The sequence below is a fragment of the Biomphalaria glabrata genome, chromosome 18, assembly GCF_947242115.1.
Source record: "Biomphalaria glabrata chromosome 18, xgBioGlab47.1, whole genome shotgun sequence".
Taxonomy (NCBI): domain Eukaryota; kingdom Metazoa; phylum Mollusca; class Gastropoda; family Planorbidae; genus Biomphalaria; species Biomphalaria glabrata.
The window spans coordinates 2202342-2223861 of NC_074728.1; the positions used below are offsets into that span (position 1 = coordinate 2202342).

The 21520-nt window shown below is 37.6% G+C and overlaps 2 protein-coding genes across 2 annotated transcripts; one reads left to right on the forward strand and one right to left on the reverse strand.

Moving 5' to 3' along the window:
* Window positions 1-1267: 1267 nt before the first annotated feature.
* On the forward strand, window positions 1268-13804 carry LOC106053234 (procathepsin L-like). The gene is made up of 9 exons (XM_056017250.1): window positions 1268-1422; window positions 2597-2724; window positions 4980-5085; window positions 5685-5837; window positions 6932-7055; window positions 8295-8395; window positions 9127-9279; window positions 11373-11491; window positions 13646-13804. The coding sequence occupies exons 2-9, from the start codon at window positions 2597-2599 to the stop codon at window positions 13743-13745; spliced, it is 984 nt and encodes a 327-aa protein (XP_055873225.1). The 5' UTR covers window positions 1268-1422; the 3' UTR covers window positions 13746-13804.
* LOC106051342 (millepora cytotoxin-1-like) lies at window positions 13801-18153 on the reverse strand. The gene is made up of 3 exons (XM_013206520.2): window positions 18006-18153; window positions 16449-16752; window positions 13801-14697 (listed from the first exon to the last, which is right to left on the reverse strand). Exons 2-3 carry the CDS (start codon window positions 16744-16746, stop codon window positions 14363-14365), a joined length of 633 nt encoding a protein of 210 aa, XP_013061974.2. The 5' UTR covers window positions 16747-16752; window positions 18006-18153; the 3' UTR covers window positions 13801-14362.
* Between the last annotated feature and the right edge of the window lie 3367 nt (window positions 18154-21520).

The window sequence follows — 21520 nt, forward strand, 5'->3', positions numbered from 1 at the left end:
AGCTGCTGTTCTTAGCAGGATATCTAGAGAGTAGCCGGTCCAGTATTTTACGTGGTCCAGAAGTAAGACGTAGATCTCTGTCTGAGATCAGGACCTTCATCAAAAAACAAATAGAGAGGGGAAGTGTCCACTATCATAGCCTTAAACGAAATGCTTGTTGAAAAGGCAGTGGGGTTATTTTCCAAGACCCCAATACACACACAGGGGATATCGCTAGAAAGTGGAGATTTGTAGTCAGACTTTTATCTTCTTCTAGATGGGTTGCCTTATTAAAGATGGTGTGCCCCAATCATCACGAAGCTAAACTGATTTTGAGGCTATAGGACTAGAAAATCTTTAGCTTGCACAGATTACGTCTTCGGATATTTCCGCATGTAGATCTTACTAATTAAAGAGTTCCATTCATTGATGTCAAGCAGGGGCGGACTGGCAATATGGGCATTCGGGCAAATGCCCGGTGGGCCGGTACCCAAATGGGCCGGTAGGACGTCTGTATTTTATAAGATAAGGGCCGCATGGATCTCACTATGGCACGTGTTAAATTGTTAAAAGGTTTTATAGTATTCTCTTACAATAGAGGCCCTCTGAGTGACGTAGTTAAAAAGGGCCGACTAATGTAATCTAACACATTTTTCAAAATAATGTAATAGCCTACATCCGTAGACAGTGTTACTAGTAGGCTTCATCCTTTTAGGGCCCGCACACTTTGCGATTAAAAAGCAACATAAGGCCTTTATATTCCTTTAAGGGAATAGTGTTCACTTTATGCACGTTTACAGCTATCGATACATTATCAAACTTAACCATGATTTTTGGATTCTTACACCTAGAATTGGAGGTCCAGCACATATACAATGTATGGCCGGATGGTATAGAAATGCCCTGGCCGATTTTGACACCCAGTCCGCCTCTAAATATAGGGTATGCAAATAAAAAAAAGTCCGCCAAGTAATTCAAAGGCTTGTGTTTCGTCTGAAGATGAAGAAGGAGTGACAATTTTCAGGATTTTTAGGACGCCCCTGAGTCTAGCCAACTCAAATGGGTACATGACATTGTTTGGGGAAAGTAAAGGCGGTTGGTCGTTGCACTGGCCATACGCCATGCTCGGTAACCGTCGCCCATAGAAACAGACGACTCTTACATCACCTGCCCAATAGATCACGTGGTCTGAAAGGGGTTCTTTACTTACTTTTTCACTTGCGTCGTATGCCCATGGTATCACTGGTTTTAAAGGGTTATCTATAGTCTAATAGTTGGCTACGACTGCCAACTGTTATCTTTTTGTGTTATCTTTGAAATGAGCTCTCATATGACATCACGAGTCTAAAGTAGGTTGATTACAAACAATGAACATCTATATAACAATACTTCGTCTATCGTTTTAACAATCACTTGTTGGATAGCATTCAAGAATCTTTAAAGGTAAGTCTAACATACACTTCTTTTTGCTTTGTATTCACTCCGTGTTATATATTACCTCATAAAATACAGAGTTTTTTCTAACAAGAAAAAAATTAAATAGGTTAAAAAGACAGTTTGTGTGGAAACAAATGGGATGAGATCTAAACGGGACGGACGGACGGACGGACAGACAGGCCACAGAAAGCTTATAGCGTCTTTTCCCATTTCGGGGGTCGCTAAAAATACTTAAAAGAAAAAAGCAAATCTTATATTAATGTGTATCAATTAGTTTGGATTAGTCATACAATAAAATTTGTAATAGATCTAGACCACAATAATACATTTGTGCGATTAGAAATATATTCAATTGTTTTTGTTTAGCGCAGTTTCATACTTTCATCTTTCTCAATACGCTAGGATTTCATCATTTGTCTGGACCAGTTGGAAATGGGTAGGGGGAGAATGATCGGGGTATCTGGGTGATCGCTTTTTAAATGTATTTAAAAAAAAAGGGAACGACCTGAATTCAAATTTGTGGGCTAAAGCCTTCTCAGGCTGACGCGATAACCACTTTGCTAGCGAAGAGTCTATCAACATGGAAGTTATCTATTATTTCTATTTTATGTTTGTGTTCACTAAGTCTGATATAGTCTAATATACCACCACTTCAGTCAAGTACAAATTCTTTTCTAGTTTGAGATATCGAACAAAGTAAATTATTAACAATAGTAAATTAACTAATGGGTTACTTTTTTTTATATTGATTCTTGTGTTGTCAGGTAAAAGATTAATTCATTATTTTGGTTGCTATTTTGAACAATGGAAATAACTCGTACTTGACAGATATGGTGGTATAAGTTGAATTAGTCCCCTTGAGGACTCTCGAGTGAACATTTTTATTTTATTCATTTAAAAAACAATCATGTAAACATTCACACCCTTCTTCCCTCCCCTTTCCCAACTGGTCCAGACAAGTGATAGGATCATAGCTCATTGAGAAAGCTAAGAGCTAAACAAAAACAAATTGGTAACAATATTTCTAATCGTATAAATTTATTACACATTTACACACATGTCTGATGCAAACTACTTTATCCAATTGCACTTTTACATAAGTTTTGTTCAAAATTAAAAAAAAAATCTTTTTCTTGTTTTGGTATTCTTGTATGTATGTTTAAATTGTTTGGCTTTCTAGATGCTGAAACTTGCAATCTGTCTCGGTCTTCTGACCGTTGTGTCTTGCATTTCACTGGACGCCGAGTGGACACGGTTCAAGGTGGCCTATAACAAGATTTACAGGGATCCAAAAGAGGAAATGATGAGGTACTATTTACACTAGTTGTCATTTACATTTTTAATTATTTTTTACAATTCCTCTATTCAGCTTGCACATGCATAGGCAAAACTTGAAAACGAATTAGACCTTTACATGGTTCTCCAAAACTACGATTTCCTTAGAAATTAGACAGTGGATGTATATTTTAGGGAAAGAATTATTCGTTAGTTGGCCACACTGAAATCTAGTTGGACCATTATAATTTTTCCAATAGCCGCAAGGCTTCCGATTCCGAACCGGGGTCCCAAGGTTTGAATCCATTGTGAAGACTGGGATTTTTAACTTCGGGATCTTCGGACGCCTCTGAGTCCACCCAGCTCTAATGGGTACCTGAGATTAGTTGGGGAAAAAGTAAAGGCGGTTGGTCGTTGCGCTGGCCACATGACACACTCGTTAAGCGTAGGCCACCGAAACAGATAACCTTTACATCATCTGCCCTATAGACCACAAGGTCTGAAAGGGAAACTTTATTTTATATAATAAAAATGAATTTAAGTTTGGCTAGAGGACTAGAACATCTTTATCTTGACTATTCATTAGTTATTAAGAGAAAAGTAATGGCTCTCAGAGTAATCACCTTCTTTTTTGAAGTAACGTCTGTATTATATAAGATAAGATAAGATATATAAGAATATTTGTCTTCTGTTTTCGTTTCTTATTGTATCATAGTATGCCGTGGTTGGCGTACTTATCATTTTGTATAAGACTGAGTGAGGTGTTTGCAAAATTGAAAAATGTCTAGCAAAAGATTGTTGAATTTGAAAATTTTTGTTTATTTCTTAGTATATTTGAAAGTAATAATTAAAAAAAAAATTGTATTAGCCAACTTATTAGTACTTTAATAATACCAAATTTTTGCCATTTACGTTTAACAGTGTTGAAAAGCACATCTATTACTCGTATCACATGGAACAGGAAGAACTGCTTTAATTTACAAGCCGGTGGCTTCCCCTGAGTTAGATCAAGAGTTTTTCTTTGTATTTCATACGCCATGATTGATTTTCGTAAATACCCGAGTTTTGACGTCACAATCTTAAGAGATTAATTACATGAACACAAGAGTCCTAAGAGCTACGCTTTAGGCTGGCTACGTCAGAGTGAAGAGGGGAACACTTTGGGAAGCTTCCTACAAACGATTAAGACAGAAGAGACCCAGCCACTGTCTTCATTGAGACATCAATATAAAAATAGTCAAAGTGTATGGTCGATTTAGTCGCTTGACGACTAAAAATTAGAACATGCATCCTTTGTTTGGGATCCCTCAACTCGAGAAAACATACAGAAACAAGAACAAATACGAAATAGAGCAATGAAATTAGTAACAAATGAATATTCCAGTTTGATTAGAGTAACACCATTAGTAAAATCACTAAACTTAGAGACACTTCAGGACAGAAGAATAAAAAGTAAAGTAGCTATAAAACATAAAACACTGAATCATAATTTAGAAATAGAAAAACAAAACCTAATAAAATACTCAGAAAGACTCAAGAATAAAGGCATATTTCTTAGTCCGTACGCTAGAACAAATTCGGACAAATACACATTCTTCCCTAGTGCTATTAGAGAATGGAATGGGTTGCCTGAATCAGCCAGGAAAACCAACGACTTAGCAAAGTTCAAGTCATTGATTAACAAGCATGACTAGATTGACACATGAAATGCGTAGGACGTAATTATCTTATGTTTTGAAGTAACGTCTGTAGCATATAAGATAAGAAATAGAAAGTCTGGGCGATAACTGTATATGGAACGATGTCACCAACACATCAGTTTCAGTTTCCATTTCTTGACGCAAGGGCCCTACTGTGACGACAAAAGACTGCAGTGTGGACCAAGTGGGTCGCAGGCTCTAGCCACTATCAGGGTGTAACACTGTGTATTACTAGCTGCCAAAGGGTCAACGGCACTTCCTTTTTCTCAGGGTTGACCCCTGAACACTCTCCGATGTTTATATAGAACCGCAATGCAGCCAAAGTGTTCGACTCAAAAGTTCTCTTTATTCTTGGACTAGGTAAAAATATAATTACAGTTACTGGCTCTACCCGGCTAGCTAAGCAAAGTTGTATCTATTTGATTAATATATATAAATCTACATAACTTAATTTTACATTAAGAAACCCATAAACACAGTTCTGGTTCCCAACATTTCAAAAAACCTGGTTAGATCAAGGACATTAGTTAATACTAAGGAAATGACTTTGACAGAAAAGTTTAAATGTGATTTGTATTGTTTTAACAGACGCAAAGTCTGGGAGGGTCATTTGGCGTACATTCAAAAACACAACGAGGCCTACGACAGAGGAGACTACAGTTTTTATCTTGGCGAGAATAACTATGCAGATATGGTGAGTATTATTCTAGATTTATAAGAAATATACAAAAAATGCACCAGCGTCAGGCGAGGTCCTTATTAGGTTGGTGAAAATAGTTGTCTTTGACATTTAACCAGTTGACTTTTACATCTATGTAAACATGTTAGACCTTTAACATTTAACCAGTTCACTTGTATATGTATGTAAACATGTTGGACCTTTAACATTTAACCAGTTCACTTTTATATGTATGTAAACATGTTGGACCTTTAACATTTAACCAGTTCACTTTTACATCTATGTAAACATGATGGACCTTTAACATTTAACCAGTTCATTTTTATATAAATGTAAACATGTTCGACCTTTAACATTTAACCAGTTCACTTTTACACCTGTTGAACCTTGAGAACGTCAATACCATTTCAGCGTTAGACACAACGGCTATTAACACATTTGTAATGACAAAACAGCTTAAATCTAGACACATAGCCATTCACAACAGACGCAGTAGCTAGACACCAAGAAGTGCTGAAATTTTCAAAATAAAAAGAGTCAAGCAAGGCGCCATTACATTTTGTTGCCTTCATCCTTTGACGTCGCATCGCTCACGTCACCATTCTTGCTTTTAGACCAATGAAGAGTTCGTAAAGACCATGAACGGATACCGCATGCGCAGTGCAGCTCCCAGAAGTCACCTCGTCCATGTGGCTGGTGACATCAGAGATCTCCCAGCAGAAGTGGACTGGCGAACCAAGGGCTACGTGACTGACGTGAAAAATCAGGTATTTGAAAACATTTCTTATATACTTAACTATGTTGGGTCTAGATCAGCGGTTCTCAACCTTTTAAGCTCGGCGACCCCTTTTTACAATCCCCCATTCTGCCGCGACCCCCCCCCCCCCCCACATACAGCAATAGAAGAATAGACAATAACAATCCATATTTTCGAGGGTCTTAGGCGACCCCTGGCAAATCGTCAATCGACCCCCAGGTTGAGAACCCCTGGTGTAGATCATTGTTTTAACGCATGTATCGTTACCTACACCGGTGCCGGATCTTAGTAAGTAAAGGCCCTGGGCAGAATTCTTATGGAGGCTACTACTTCCTGTGTACTTTAAGATATAGGAACATAATAATGTTAATAACTTTAATAATAGCCTGTTATAGTTTTGAGGTATGGTACAGAGTATATCTAAATTTAGTCTCATTTCTCTTCCCTTCATATATTTAATATGTTTATGATATGTAAAAATTATGTCTGAAATGTGAAGGCCCTAGACGGCTTCACAGTCTTGAATCCGGCCCCGAATCTACTGGTATGGTACCCTTACAATATAGATTTATTGCTCCATTGTGTATACTTACTTTCTATTGTATATATATTATTTAGATGTAATCATTAACAAGTAAAAAAAAAACATAATACTTTTTCAAACAACAAAGCTTATGTCAATGTGCAACAATTAGTTATGGATCAGTCTTCTAATTAAATTTGTAAAAAAAACCCCTTTAATCTATAAAGACGACTAATTCAGCTTATATCACCACTTTATTTAATATTTCTTTCATTTGGAAAGGGAACTAATTCATCTTATACCACTACTTCAGTCAAGTACTTTTTCTTTCCCTTGTTTGAGATACCAAAAACAAAGAAATTTGTTACTTAAATTAATTAAATAATTGTTTTTTTAACTGATTCTTGTGTTGTCAGGTAAAAGAAATAATTGTGAAAAATTTCAGCTTAATCCGAGATTTTTGTGTGGGAGAAATAACGTATACAAACATTTGGCCAGACAGACACACAGACAGAGTGAGTTGATATAAGGTTTGTTTGTGAAAAATCATCATCATCTTCATGGGTATTCTATTTACACAGGGTCAGTGCGGGTCATGTTGGGCTTTTTCAAGCACTGGAGCCTTGGAAGGTCAGCATTTTAAGAAAACTGGGATATTGGTTTCCCTATCGGAACAAAACCTCGTGGATTGCTCCCAGAAACAAGGTAAGTCAAGAATAATTATACACCCAGTGGGAGTGCGAACATCGACTACAATGTCACCAAACTCTAAATTGAGTGCATCACAATAGTGGCCTTTGGACAACCGTTCCAGGCCCCGCGCCTGATGGAGGCCCCGCGATTGGAGATTCCCTGCCACCGTCTGCTTTGAAAACCAGATCAGTTCACATGAACAAGGATTAGTTAAACTTGGTAAATGTTTATTTTCAAGTGTTCTAGTTCTTCTTTGTAATTAATTGTTACTTTCTGACTCTAGCGGGTTTGGAAGAAATTGTTAGTATCTAGTTTGTTGAATTCTCTTCATGCAGTGGTTTATGAATCATTAGTTACGTTCACTAACCTTAAACGCAAAATCTATCATGTAGAACAATTACAATACAGTATGTAATGTAGTTAAACGGCAAATAGTACAGTACTCGTAAGTTAAAGCACTATGAATGGGAAGACAAAAAGAAGACCTGCAGCGTTGGCGGCGGACGATCCCGTTTGCGTGATGTTTTACGGTATATATAGTCTACCCTTACGGCTGAGGGGTCCCGCATACGACACTCATCCAGGGCCACGCGTACTGCTCAGACCGCCTCACTCCATAGCCCGCTACCCTAAGAGCTCTGTTCTCCGTGGACTTAAAGCTGTTGTTTGTGCCGCGTTTTTTTTCATCAAAAGTTACGGTTGGCGTAGTTTTTCAATGCGTGCACCAAAAAGTTACAGAAATCTCTCTCCATGGGTGTCAGACAAATCACACGCTTCACTACATCAAAAAAAAAAAAAAAAAAACAACAACAACATTAAGACCTACCTGTTTATTTTCAATGACCAAGGATAATAACAGTATGTAGCCAAGGCTACCTATATACCCGACCAAGGTTATTGGTTTAGGTACCAATTGATTGCATTAGCCCGGACTCTTGCCAGTGATAAACAGATATCTGTAATCATGTGAAATCTTTGTGCCACGAGAGCTGGACATGGAAAGATTGTGTCTCAAAACCTAGAATGTCTCAGATAGATAATTAGTCAATTATACCGAGTCATAACTTCAGCCATAAATCTCCAACATATTACTTCCAATGTATTTATTGTTATGGGGAATATAGATACATTTAATCATGTCTGTGGCGTTTTGATGACACTAATTAATACGTATATATCTTCATCGGATCCTATACCAATAAGTTCAAATTATGGATAAATAATGTGTACATATGTTTGGGATAACTCAAGGTAACCAAGGCTGTAATGGAGGATGGATGGACCAGGCTTTTACTTACATAAAGGTCAACAAGGGTATCGATACCGAGTCTTCTTATCCATACGAGGGAGTGGTAAGTAGTAAGTTAGTGAATAGTCGATTTCTACATTGTCTTTAAAAAATCTACCATTATAAGAGAAGTAGACATATGAACTAACCAGATGTTTTTATCAAAGCTTTTATCAACTGTTATTATTATCATTGGAGGTGCGGTGGCTGAGCGGTAAAGCGCTTGGCTTCCGAACCGGAGGTTTCGGGTTTGAATCCTGGTGAGGAGTGGGATTTTTAATTTCGGGTTCTCTGAGTCTACCCAGCTCTAATGGGTACCTGACATTAGTTTGGAAAAAGTAAAGGTGGTTGGTCGTTGTGCTGGCCACATGACACCCTCTTTAACCGTTTGCCACAGAAACAGATGATCTTTACATCATCTGCCCTATATTGCACAAGGTCTAAAAGGGGAACTCTCTCTACTCTCTCTATTATATTACTGGTATATGCCTCAGCAAAATTAAAAGTAAAATTCCCCTTTTCAGATCTTGCGATCAATAGGACAGATGATGTAAAGGTCATCAGTTTTTGTGGCCCACGACCCCCCATCTCTACTTTTCTCCAACTAATGTCAGGTACCCATTAAAGCTGGGTGTACCAGAGGCGCCCAAAGATCCCTAAAATTAAAAATCCCAGTCTTCACCAGGATTCGAACACGGGACCCCCTGTTCGGAAGCCAAGCGCTTTATAACTCAGCCACCGCCTCCCAGCAAAGTTGGTGGTGAGCTATAATTGTTGTTGTTTTTTTCCCGACAGGATGGTTCTTGTAGGTTCAAGGCCGCCAATGTTGGAGCCAACGACACAGGATTTATTGACGTCAAGTCTAAAGACGAAAGCGCTCTCCAAGATGCTGTTGCCAACGTGGGACCTATCTCTGTTGCCATAGACGCCAGCCACGAGAGCTTTCAGGTAGAGACCTTTAAAGAAACAAAACAAAATGCTAAGTTTCCACAATGACTGAAATCAGGTTGATTGATTTCTCTGTTCTAATTCCCTAATTGCTTTTCACGTTCACAACAACCAATTATCGACTCCTTCGATCACGAGACAACTTGTGATCATTTCAGGGAAATGAGATCGACGCCTGGGCATTAGACATGGTTGAAACGACGTCGCTCGGATTAGAAGCAAGGCCAAGGGCTGTGCACACCAGGGAAACGCACCCATAATTTTTCTCTGTACCATATCAATAAAATGCGACCCCACGAGAAACAGTGGATACTTGATATTGACATATTTAAGTGCTTTTTTTTCATTTCCGCGTGTGCAATGGACTCGGTCCTTAAGTGTTATTATTTTCTTCCTCTAATCGTCTCCTCTAACGATTGTTTCCTCATTAGCGCCACGTTGAGCCTGAGAACCGTTGCCCGGGAAACGAAAAAGCTTCTACGACTCTAAAATTAGATATAAAATATTTGTAGACAGATTACTTTAGAATTTATCATTAGTCTGCCCATTTATCATTAGTCTGCCCATTTATCATTAGTCTCCCCATTTATCATTAGTCTCCCCATTTATCATTAGTCTGCCCATTTATCATTAGTCTGCCCATTTATCATTAGTCTGCCCATTTATCATTAGTCTGCCCATTTATCATTAGTCTCCCCATTTAACATTAGTCTGCCCATTTATCATTAGTCTCCCCATTTATCATTAGTCTGCCCATTTATCATTAGTCTCCCCATTTATCATTAGTCTGCCCATTTATCATTAGTCTCCCCATTTATCATTAATCTCCCCATTTATCATTAGTCTCCCCATTTATCATTAGTCTCCCCATTTATCATTAATCTCCCCATTTATCACTAGTCTCCCCATTTATCATTAATCTCCCCATTTATCATTAATCTCCCCATTTATCATTAGTCTCCCCATTTATCATTAATCTCCCCATTTATCATTAGTCTCCCCATTTATCATTAATCTCCCCATTTATCATTAGTCTCCCCATTTATCATTAGTCTCCCCATTTATTATTAATCTCCCCATTTATCTTTGTTTCTTTAAACAGTTTAATCTTTAAGCCAAAAGTAATCTTTTTTTAACTGTACGCTTCTTGTGTGTTCTACTTCCCAACCTGTCATGGGCGCTGGTTTTAAAAAAAATATTGTTTACATGTTTCGGATGTTCCTTCAGAGTTGAAGATAATTTATCTCCTAGTCCAAACTTCCTTCAGGACGATGGCAGATGGGAGCGGGCAGGGTTTGAATCCGGGACCATTCATAAGTCTGAACGACAGTCCATCTGTGGTGCCTATAGAAACCCCTAGACCTGATAATACAAAAACTAATTTACTTTAACGCATGAAAATAATCGAACCTGTTTTCTTACCAGCGGTAAACAAACCTGTTTGTTTAGCTGTAATTGTCCCCTTGTTTTTACCAGACGTACTCAGACCTGTTTGCTTATTTTATCTTATCTTATCTTATATAATACAGACGTTACTTCAAAAAAGAAGATGATTACGTCCTACGCGTCATGCATTTAGTCATGCATATTAACCAATGATTTAAATTCTGCCAAGTCACTGGTTTTCCTGGCTAGCTCAGGCAACCCATTCCATGCTCTAATAGCACTAGGGAAGAAGGAGTATTTGTACAAATTTGTCCTAGCATATGGGACGAGGAATGTGCCTTTATCTTTGTGTCTTTCAGAGTATTTTATTAAATTTTGTTTTTGTATTTGAAGATTATGGTTCAGTGTTTTATGTATGATTGCTACTTTACTTTTGAGTCTTCTGTCCTGAAGGCTTTCAAAATGTAGTGATTTTACTAAAGGTGTTACTCTAGTCAAATGTGAATATTCGTTTGTTATGAATCGCACTGCTCTATTTTGTGTCTGTTCTAGTAGTAAATAAGTCTATTTGTTTACCAATAGTATCAAACAAATTTATTTACATGCAGTAGTCGAATCTATTCGACTTTGGAATCCTCCTAAATTTTTTTTTTAATTTTTCTTTTTGCTAACACCCCCTCTTCTCAATATATTGTTTACATTTACAGCTCTACAAAGGCGGCGTCTACCACAGCATCTTCTGTAGTCAGACCAGCCTGGACCACGGTGTGCTAGCAGTAGGCTACGGTAATTACAACGGCAAAGACTATTGGCTGGTCAAAAACAGGTGAGTAATATAGCCAATCAGAATCAAGCCTTTGCCTTTGTTTAATTCGGTAATTTACTCTTTGCTGATTTTTAAGGAGCCTCTCTAAGGAATATGCCACAATTATATTTGTGTGGTCTGTAAATTCCGTTATAGTTAGAGCCAAAACAACAACAACAACAACAACAAACATTTGATTACAAAATATTTTGGGACTTGCTAAGTTTAGAATGCTATACTTTGTCTTCGGAAAGTGATTTGTTTTAAATTTTAAAACAAATTATGCAAACCATTTTTAAAAATTCAATACACTCTTTTGAATAAGTAAACGAATGTAAGGGATACTGTGCACAATATGTTAAATAGTTATAGTATTTTTTGGCAATAGCCTGCATACTATGTTATAAAATGATATATGTATTACTTTTTTGTGTGCATTCCATATATCAGTTTTGAAAAAAAACAACGTTTATTTTAAAAATACCATTAACGCACATTGTAGTTACATCTACATTTACCAATTATAATGCAAAATTTAATGGTACATATAAGCATTTTCCAATTTCCTTGTCATGTTCACCGATACATAAAAAGAGAAAGCACTCAAAAGAGGCATATAAAGCCTCAAGAAGAAGCGAAGAAAATAGGCCTAAGGCCCAAGGATTCCTATGATGATAAACCTAAAATTGAATAGCACAAATTCTGAGGTTTCCTAATAAAAAGTGCTGAAAAACAAACCGACCACTACATCAATACTACAATAGCAAAACGAGAATAATTTCTTCACGATAAGACTGTTATCTACAAAACTGTGACAAAACATAATCATGGCTTCAAAATTCCGTGTACCGATCTTTACAATTAAAAAAGAAACAGTTTGTGGTTCAATTAGCTAAGAATTTAGACCCAGACTACACAATAAAGTGCCATTAGAGAATGAAATGGGTTGCCTGAATCAGCCAGAAAAAAAACAACGACTTAGCAGAACTTAAGTCACTGATCAACATGCATGAGTAGATTGACACGTGAAATGAAAAGGACGTAATTGTTTTCTCTTTTTGAAATAATGTCTGTAATCTATAAGATAAGATAAGATAAGATAAGAAGATGATTTGTACGGAGGGAGCCAGAGATGTGAAGGTTTAGGTTTATCGTTTTGATATTCGTACTGAAAATATTGAAATACGACAACCTGCCTGCATTGCGGACCCATTTTAGGGGGCGGTGTGCTTGAGTTTTTGTGATAACATGAAGCTTTCTTTGTAATATTGTTTTAAAGTTAAGTTTGTTTGTAAATGTTCTGCATGTTTCGGATGTTCCTTCAGAGTTAAAGATAATTTACATCCTAGTCCAAACCTCTCGTAGGACGAAGGGGGACTGGCTGGGGTCTGAACCTTGCACCATCGAGACGACGGAACGACAGTCCAGCGCGCATACCGCACGACCAGGAAGCCATCCTAGGTTTATGTGACCATACGTAATGGAACATTTGTTAGTTGGCGAAGGTTTAAATTGACGACTTCATTTCATGTAAACAATTTATTTGTTTCATTGATCTTTTAACCCTTACCCTCCTAACTCATTTAGATTTATACATCATCCCGTGCTGCTCAGCACATTACACGGTTGTTCTGCAATAATCATCGATACTATAGTCCGTAATCTCTCCCCCTCCCCCCCCCCCCTAAAAAAGACAAAAGAAAAAATAAATAAATCTTAGCTTGGTGATTAAATTATTATTTTCAATTGTGATATGAACCGAAGGGGGTAGTGACGAACTCGCAGACTTGTTCATGGCCCTGAACATTCATAGGAAGATTCTCACTACCAGTCAGAGGGCAGACCTGCCACATCACTAGAAAATTTCTCAGTGGACACCTTTGCAATACCTTTAGTTCTGCTATTAACGAATCTTGATCTACATTCTTGCAGGCATAGTACCATGGCAGTTCCACTACTAATTCATTCTAATTATCAATTAATATTAATAATATAGTTTTAGTAATAGAACAATTGATTGCTTGTTTGCATTGTCACAAATATATTAGTTTTTTTTTTATGAACGAATTTATTTTAATTGATATTCACTACTGTCTTGGTTGTGACACTGCGGGCACCAATTAAAACTGTCCATAAGTTGGCCAACCTTTAATTTCTTCCATTTTATATCCACAGCTGGGGAACGTCTTGGGGAGAGAAAGGTTACATCATGATGTCACGAAACAAGAACAATAACTGTGGTATTGCAACTACAGCCAGCTATCCAACAGTCTAAGAAGAGTTTTCATTACTTAGCAAGTACAAAATAAAATAAAAAACAAACAAAAAACCCCACTACTTTGGTTTATTTTATTTTAATAAGAAATTTACATACATTTCAAATACTGTAAAAGAAAACTAATATTGCTGCTAGGGTAAGCAATTACATAGATGTAAGGATATATCGAGAGATGGGCGTGGAGAATTCTACATTTCTGCATACACATAACACTTGAAGATAAATACAAACTATATTTGGACTGATAAAACAAGTCCTAGAGTCATACTATTTTTCTAGAGGCTGATGATATAAATAGATTGTTTTAAAGAAAAGTGTAATCAAAGTAACCAAAATACTTGTTTTAGTGATAATGTCATGCCATTGTTATAGTAGGCCTCAATACTTACCTGTGACGTGGCAGCCTGTAGGCAGTGGAGACCAATGGCTGGTTGCCACATTGCATAGGACTGTGACCTGGCAACAAGTTACTGGTATCACTGCACACAGGTTGCGACGTTGCAGGTCAATATTCAGGTCTTCTAGGACGATTAGTCTCGGCCAAACTATCACATTGAAATATGAATCTATTTAAATTATCCATTATTCATCTTAAATCTGCTATTGCTAATGACTTAGTCTTCTGATTCGGACTCCAGCAGGGGCGTCTCCGTCTGATTCACGAGCTTGGTCACTGCTTGGGTGGTTAACTCTGTCGTTGGGCACTCAACCGTGGGATCCGCAGGGTCCAGCTTGCACAGATGAATCCTGTACAGCCTGTCGCCTGCAGTGCTGTCGTATGAACTGAACAGACCGCGGACGTACATGGACTCGGGAACTCTGAACGATATGAAACCCTTGGCGTAGTTGATCGTCAAAGTGTGCTGGCAAGCGTGGACTAAATAGTCCTTGTTGGTACAGCAGTAGAACTTAAACACTCGGTCACGTGACCGATGGAAAGAAGAGATACCTAAAATACATAAGAAAGCGAGACAAAATTATGTATGACTTTATGTATGACTATTGGTGAAAGGTAGACAATTCTAAAAGAAAAAAAAACCTACATCTTTTAAGAATCTCTGCGTAGCCTCCCTTGAAAATAGCTAAGAGAATGGAGAAGTCCACAAGTAACTGAAGAACTTGGACATTTCAATATCGGTGTTCCCCCAACCAAAATGGGTGCCAAGGAACATTGCTTGTAAGCTAAGTCGCTAAGCAAACGATGGATCATCTCATCGAGATGAGATGAAAGCCGAGACATTAGCCATGGTCGAAACGATGTTACCCAGTCAGCAGCAAGCCTGTCTCCACGCAGCTGAACGACAAGCACCGATACACTTTGGGATCAGCGGCGTCGTACTCTCTGCCAGGATGTACCACTGTCTGCTCCAGTTGCCCAAAGGTCACCGGCTTCTGAGATATTTCCCCAGGATTGACCGCCAAGCTATTAAGATATACTTTTAAGTAATGTGTATTTTTAGACATAGGCTAGTGTGAATCTGGCTAATAAACTGTTAGACACTTAGTTTAGTCTAGAGATGCACTGTAGTAGACAGATTTTGAACGCGACATTTTAGTGACGGCATAGGTCAGCGGTTCTCAACCTTTTATGCTCGGCGACCCCTTTTTACGATCCCCCCACTCTGTCGCGACCCCCCCCCCTCGCAAACACACACAGCAATAGAAGAATAGACAAAAAACAATCCATTTTTTTCGATGGTCTTTGGCGACCCCTAGCAAATCGTCAATCGACCCCCAAGGGGGTCGCGACCGACAGGTTGAGAACCCATGGCATAGGCATTGAGAGAGTTAGGCTCTCAAAGGGATAACATTGTACTTAGTTACTGACTTGACTGTGGCCCTTTCTGTATTAAAGTTCATTATTCTATTTTATCGCTACTTAACTTAGTTACTGTGTGTTGATCCTTTTTTTGTAAAGATGTATGTATTTTGTTAATACTCGCATCTGTAGCCTACTACACCATACAGTACAGTATACCCAAGCATCTAGGATTATTCTTAAGGTACTGTAGAAATACATTAATAACAACTCACACACAGATCCGTTACAAAACACAAGACAACCTAATGCCCCTTTGGTTCCGAAAAACCTGTTCGAAAAGAATTTTGTTAGTATTATTAATGGATCTTAGCTGTTCGGACTATACAAATTTAATCAGCTGTTCGGACTATACACATTTAATCAGCTGTTCGACTTTAAAAATTTAATCAGCTGTTCGGCATTAAAAATTTAATCAGCTGTTCGGACTATAAAAATTTAACCAGCTGTTCGGACTATTAAAATTTAATCAGCTGTTCTGACTATAAAAGTTTAACCAGCTGTTCGGACTATAAAAGTTTAACCAGCTGTTCGACTATAAAAATTTAATCAGCTGTTCGGCGTTAAAAATTTAATCAGCTGTTCGGCATTAAAAATTTAATCAGCTGTTCGGCTATAAAAATTTAATCAGCTGTTCAAACTATAAAAGTTTAACCAGCTGTTCGGCTATAAAAATTTAATCAGCTGTTCTGACTATAAAAGTATAACCAGCTGTTCGGACTATAATAGTTTAACCAGATTGTATCATAACTTTAGACCATACTTGGTCGTTGTGCTGGCTACATGGCATCCTCGTTAAGCAAAGGCTTGAAAACATTACTTTACATAGTCCTCCCTACGAATCACAAGGTCTGAAAGGTGAACAATTGACTTTTCTTTACCTGCAAGTATTGAATTCATGGGGCAGTCAAACAAGAAGTCGTACTGCGGAGCGTTGTGGTAGTTAGACCAGACGCACTCTGTAATGTTAATCTTGGGTCTGATTGGGGCGCACGTGATGTTCCAAAGACGGTCAGAGAAGAAGAAGTCCGAGACGATGTCCGTGATGACGTGATTAGGAGCGCACTCTACTGTCCAGTCTTCCTGCTCCTCAGTTTGATAGGTCACGCAGTGGACAGAGTTTAGGACCAGTACAGAACACAGAATGATGCTTATATATCTTTCGTACATCCTGGGCATAGAACTCTGTTGACGAAAAGTCATAAAATATGAAATATTAGTCGCTAAACCATCACTAAAAGCTCACGCTGACATGCTGTGAAACATTGTAGTTCAGTCTTAACAAAGGCAAGTGGCTATAATACATAAAACACTGAACCATAATATACAAAAAGAAAAAACAAAACCTAATGAAATACTCAAGAAGAGAGGCATATTTCTTATTCCGTACGCTAGAACAAGTACGTACCTTCTTCCCTAGTGCTATTAGAGAATGAAATGGGTTGCCTGAATCAGCCAGGAAAACTAACGACTTAGCAGAGTTAAAGTCATTGATTAACATGCATGACTAGCTTGACACATGAAACGCGTAGGACGTAATTGTCTCCTTTTTTGAAGTAACGTCTGTAATCTATAATATTAGTTAACTTTGTGAAGCATTACCAGCTTAAAAAAACAACAGCAATGAAAGCTCTGGCTTTGACACAAGATTTGAACCCCAGACCATCCGTTGTAAAAGATGAAGACAGTCTCTACGTGGAAAGAGAAAGATTTTCAGCAGTTAAACATAAAGAAGCTAGAAGAGACACCAAATAGAGACGTGAAATTTATAACAAACAAATATTCACGTTTGATTAAAGTGACACCATTACTAAATTCCCTAAATTTAGAGAAGCTTTAAGACAAGAGTCCAAAAGTAAAGCAAGCAAAAATACATAAAACAGTGAATCCTAAAGTACAATTACAGTAGGTTGAGTTGCCGAGAGGCAAAGTACGCTAGGCTAGAACTTGATTTGCCTACCTATTAAAGGGGCTCCAGGTTCGACACCAGACTCGAGCAGAGTTATTTTTATTGACAGCACAGATAAACTTGTCCCCCTACCCCCAAATGAGATTGGACCATAGTGCTCTGATCATACCAGATCTATAAGCATGAAAGTAGCGCTATATAAAAATGGAAAAATAAAATATAATGAAATACAAAGACAGAAAGATGGAGGCACATTTCATATTCCAAATGCTAGGACAAAGTCAAACAAGTGCTCCTTCTTCCTTAGTGCTATTGGAGCATGGAATGAGTTGCCTTAATCAGCCAGGAATATCAACGACTTAGCAGTCACCGATTAACATGCATGACTAGATTGACACATAAAATGCATATGACGTAACTATTTTCTATGTTTGAAGTAACGTCTGTAATCTATAAGATAAAATATAAAATAAGGAGATCAACTTAACTTGATATTATTAGTTCTTGATAAGCAGTATTGTGTACTTACCACTGTATCTGGCTTATGATGATTTGTAAATCGTCCTGTGCTGCTGAGAAATGATTCAATGAGATCACTACCAAGATTATGTCCACAAATTTAAACATACATTAATAAAATCCACTTTCAGTAGTGTACTAATCGATAATCGCATATGTTTTTTTTTTGTTTTTTTTTTTTAATTCCAATTAGTAACTGTATTACTTTTTATTAGTAAATTACAATTTCTATGGAAACGAACTCAAAGTACTCTGATATCTGAAGGTCACATAATGGTAAGAATAGACTAGAAGTTGTAAAATAGCTTCCTTGTTTTGTCACGCAGAAGTCTGGAGTGCATACAAGTGGAGATAGCGTGAGAAAGGGACAGAGACGGGCCTAGAAATAGAGACAGAGAAGGAGAGACAGAGAAACAGAAAAAGAGAGACCTAGAAAGAGAAATAGAGACAGAGAGATGAGAAGGACAGCCAGAGAAAGAGAAATGGAGAAAGAGAGACGGAGCGACAGAGAAGGAGAAAAGCAGAGACAGAGAAAGATAGGCAGATAAAAAGAGACAGAAAGAGAGGCAGAGAAAGAGAAACAGAAAAAAGAGACATAAAAGAAAGACAGAGAATAAGAGGCAGATAAAAAGAGTCCGATAAAGAGAGCCAGAGTAAGAGAAATAGAGAAAGAGAGATGAGAAGGAGAGCCTGAGAAAGAGAAATGGAGAAATAGAGACAGAGCGATAGAGAAGGAGAAAAGCAAAGAGACATAACAAGAGAGAGAAAAAGAGGCAGATAAAGAGAGACAAAGAGAGACTGAGAAGTAGAGACTGAGAAGTAGAGACAGAGAAAGAGAGAGAATTTTGTAGGGACAAAATAACAACTACCAAAGTGTCATTAGTTTTTTTCCCAATTATCTCCTCTACTGGACGTAGGCCTTTAGAAGTCAATACAAGTAAATATAAATTTTTCCGAAAGTGCTAGTTACAAGAATTGTTCTAGCTGTAAGTGGTCTCTTTAACATTTCGAGAAATATTTTGTATATCTATAAAAGAAGAATGAGTGCATTAGTTTTAAGAAGAATCAAAACTTTTCATGAAAAATAAACATTGCAAAATGGCCGCCCGAAAGGTTTTGTATATCAATATTTAATTGGGCAACGATTTGAATATTAAATATATCGTTTGTGAAATTTTTCTCCTGCAAAATTCAATTCTCAGAAACTCCATCCGTACAGCAGCAATAATATACCTCTCAGTGTTGTTGCAGGTCCTCTTCTACAGCCTCCCAAACAGTGGCGTAGCTAGGGTGGAGGGAGGAGGGGGAGAATTTGAAAATCTCCCCGGGCCCCCACTTGAGGGATGTCCCCGAATAAGTAAATTTACATTAGATATTACGCCAAATGCAGGGGACCCCAAAGAGGTCAAACCCCCCGGGCCCCCAAACAATGGAAAATTCCTAGCTACGCCCCTGCTCCCAAATCTACTAGGTAAATCTACCTGTCCAGAACACCATCTAATTCCTTTCTGGCGTTTTTTTGGCGTTTGGTGCGGAAGAAATGTCTGTCTATTCCTAAACAACATTTTTGTCCTGTGTTTAGTATCGTATAGTAAGGCAGCTTCCAGGACATGGTTGCAATAATATTTATGTAGATACAGCTCTTAAAGATGGAAATGATAGAGATGAACAGTATCGTTTAGTAAGGCAGTTTCCAGGACATGGTTGCAATAATATCATGTAGATACAGCTCTTAAAGATGGAAATGATAGAGATTAACAGTATCGTTTAGTAAGGCAGTTTCCAGGACATGGTTGCAATAATATCATGTAGATACAGCTCTTAAAGATGGAAATGATAGAAATGAACACTGTCGTTTAGTAAGGCAGCTTCCAGGACATGGTTGCAATAATATTTATGTAGATACAGCTCTTAAAGATGGAAATGATAGAGATGAACAGTATCGTTTAGTAAGGCAGTTTCCAGGACATGGTTGCAATAATATCATGTAGATACAGCTCTTAAAGATGGAAATGATAGAGATGAACAGTATCGTTTAGTAAGGCAGTTTCCAGGACATGGTTGCAATAATATCATGTAGATACAGCTCTTAAAGATGGAAATGATAGAGATGAACAGTATCGTTTAGTAAGGCAGTTTCCAGGACATGGTTGCAATAATATCATGTAGATACAGCTCTTAAAGATGGAAATGATAGAGATAAACAGTATCGTTTAGTAATTCAGTTTCCAGGACATGGTTGCAATAATATCATGTAGATACAGCTCTTAAAGATGGAAATGATAGAAATGAACACTTTCGTTTAGTAAGGCAGTTTCCAGGACATGGTTGCAATAATAATTATGTAGATACAGCTCTTAAAGATGGAAATGATAGAAATGGACACTGTCGTTTAGTAAGGCAGTTTCCAGGACATGGTTGCAATAATAATTATGTAGATACAGCTCTTGAAGATGGAAATGATAGAAATGGACACTGTCGTTTAGTAAGGCAGTTTCCAGGACATGGTTGCAATAATAATTATGTAGATACAGCTCTTAAAGATGGAAATGATAGAAATGAACACTGTCGTTTAGTAAGGCAGTTTCCAGGACATGGTTGCAATAATAATTGTGTAGATACAGCTCTTAAAGATGGAAATGATAGAAATGAACACTGTCGTTTAGTAAGGCAGTTTCCAGGACATGGTTGCAATAATAATTATGTAGATACAGCTCTTAAAGATGGAAATGATAGAAATGAACACTGTCGTTTAGTAAGGCAGTTTCCAGGACATGGTTGCAATAATAATTATGTAGATACAGCTCTTAAAGATGGAAATGATAGAAATGAACACTGTCGTTTAGTAAGGCAGTTTCCAGGACATGGTTGCAATAATAATTATGTAGATACAGCTCTTAAAGATGGAAATGATAGAAATGAACACTGTCGTTTAGTAAGGCAGTTTCCAGGACATGGTTGCAATAATAATTATGTAGATACAGCTCTTAAAGATGGAAATGATAGAAATGAACACTGTCGTTTAGTAAGGCAGTTTCCAGGACATGGTTGCAATAATAATTATGTAGATACAGCTCTTAAAGATGGAAATGATAGAAATGAACACTGTCGTTTAGTAAGGCAGTTTCCAGGACATGGTTGCAATAATAATTATGTAGATACAGCTCTTGAAGATGGAAATGATAGAAATGGACACTGTCGTTTAGTAAGGCAGTTTCCAGGACATGGTTGCAATAATAATTATGTAGATACAGCTCTTGAAGATGGAAATGATAGAAATGGACACTGTCGTTTAGTAAGGCAGTTTCCAGGACATGGTTGCAATAATAATTATGTAGATACAGCTCTTAAAGATGGAAATGATAGAAATGAACACTGTCGTTTAGTAAGGCAGTTTCCAGGACATGGTTGCAATAATAATTGTGTAGATACAGCTCTTAAAGATGGAAATGATAGAAATGGACACTGTCGTTTAGTAAGGCAGTTTCCAGGACATGGTTGCAATAATAATTATGTAGATACAGC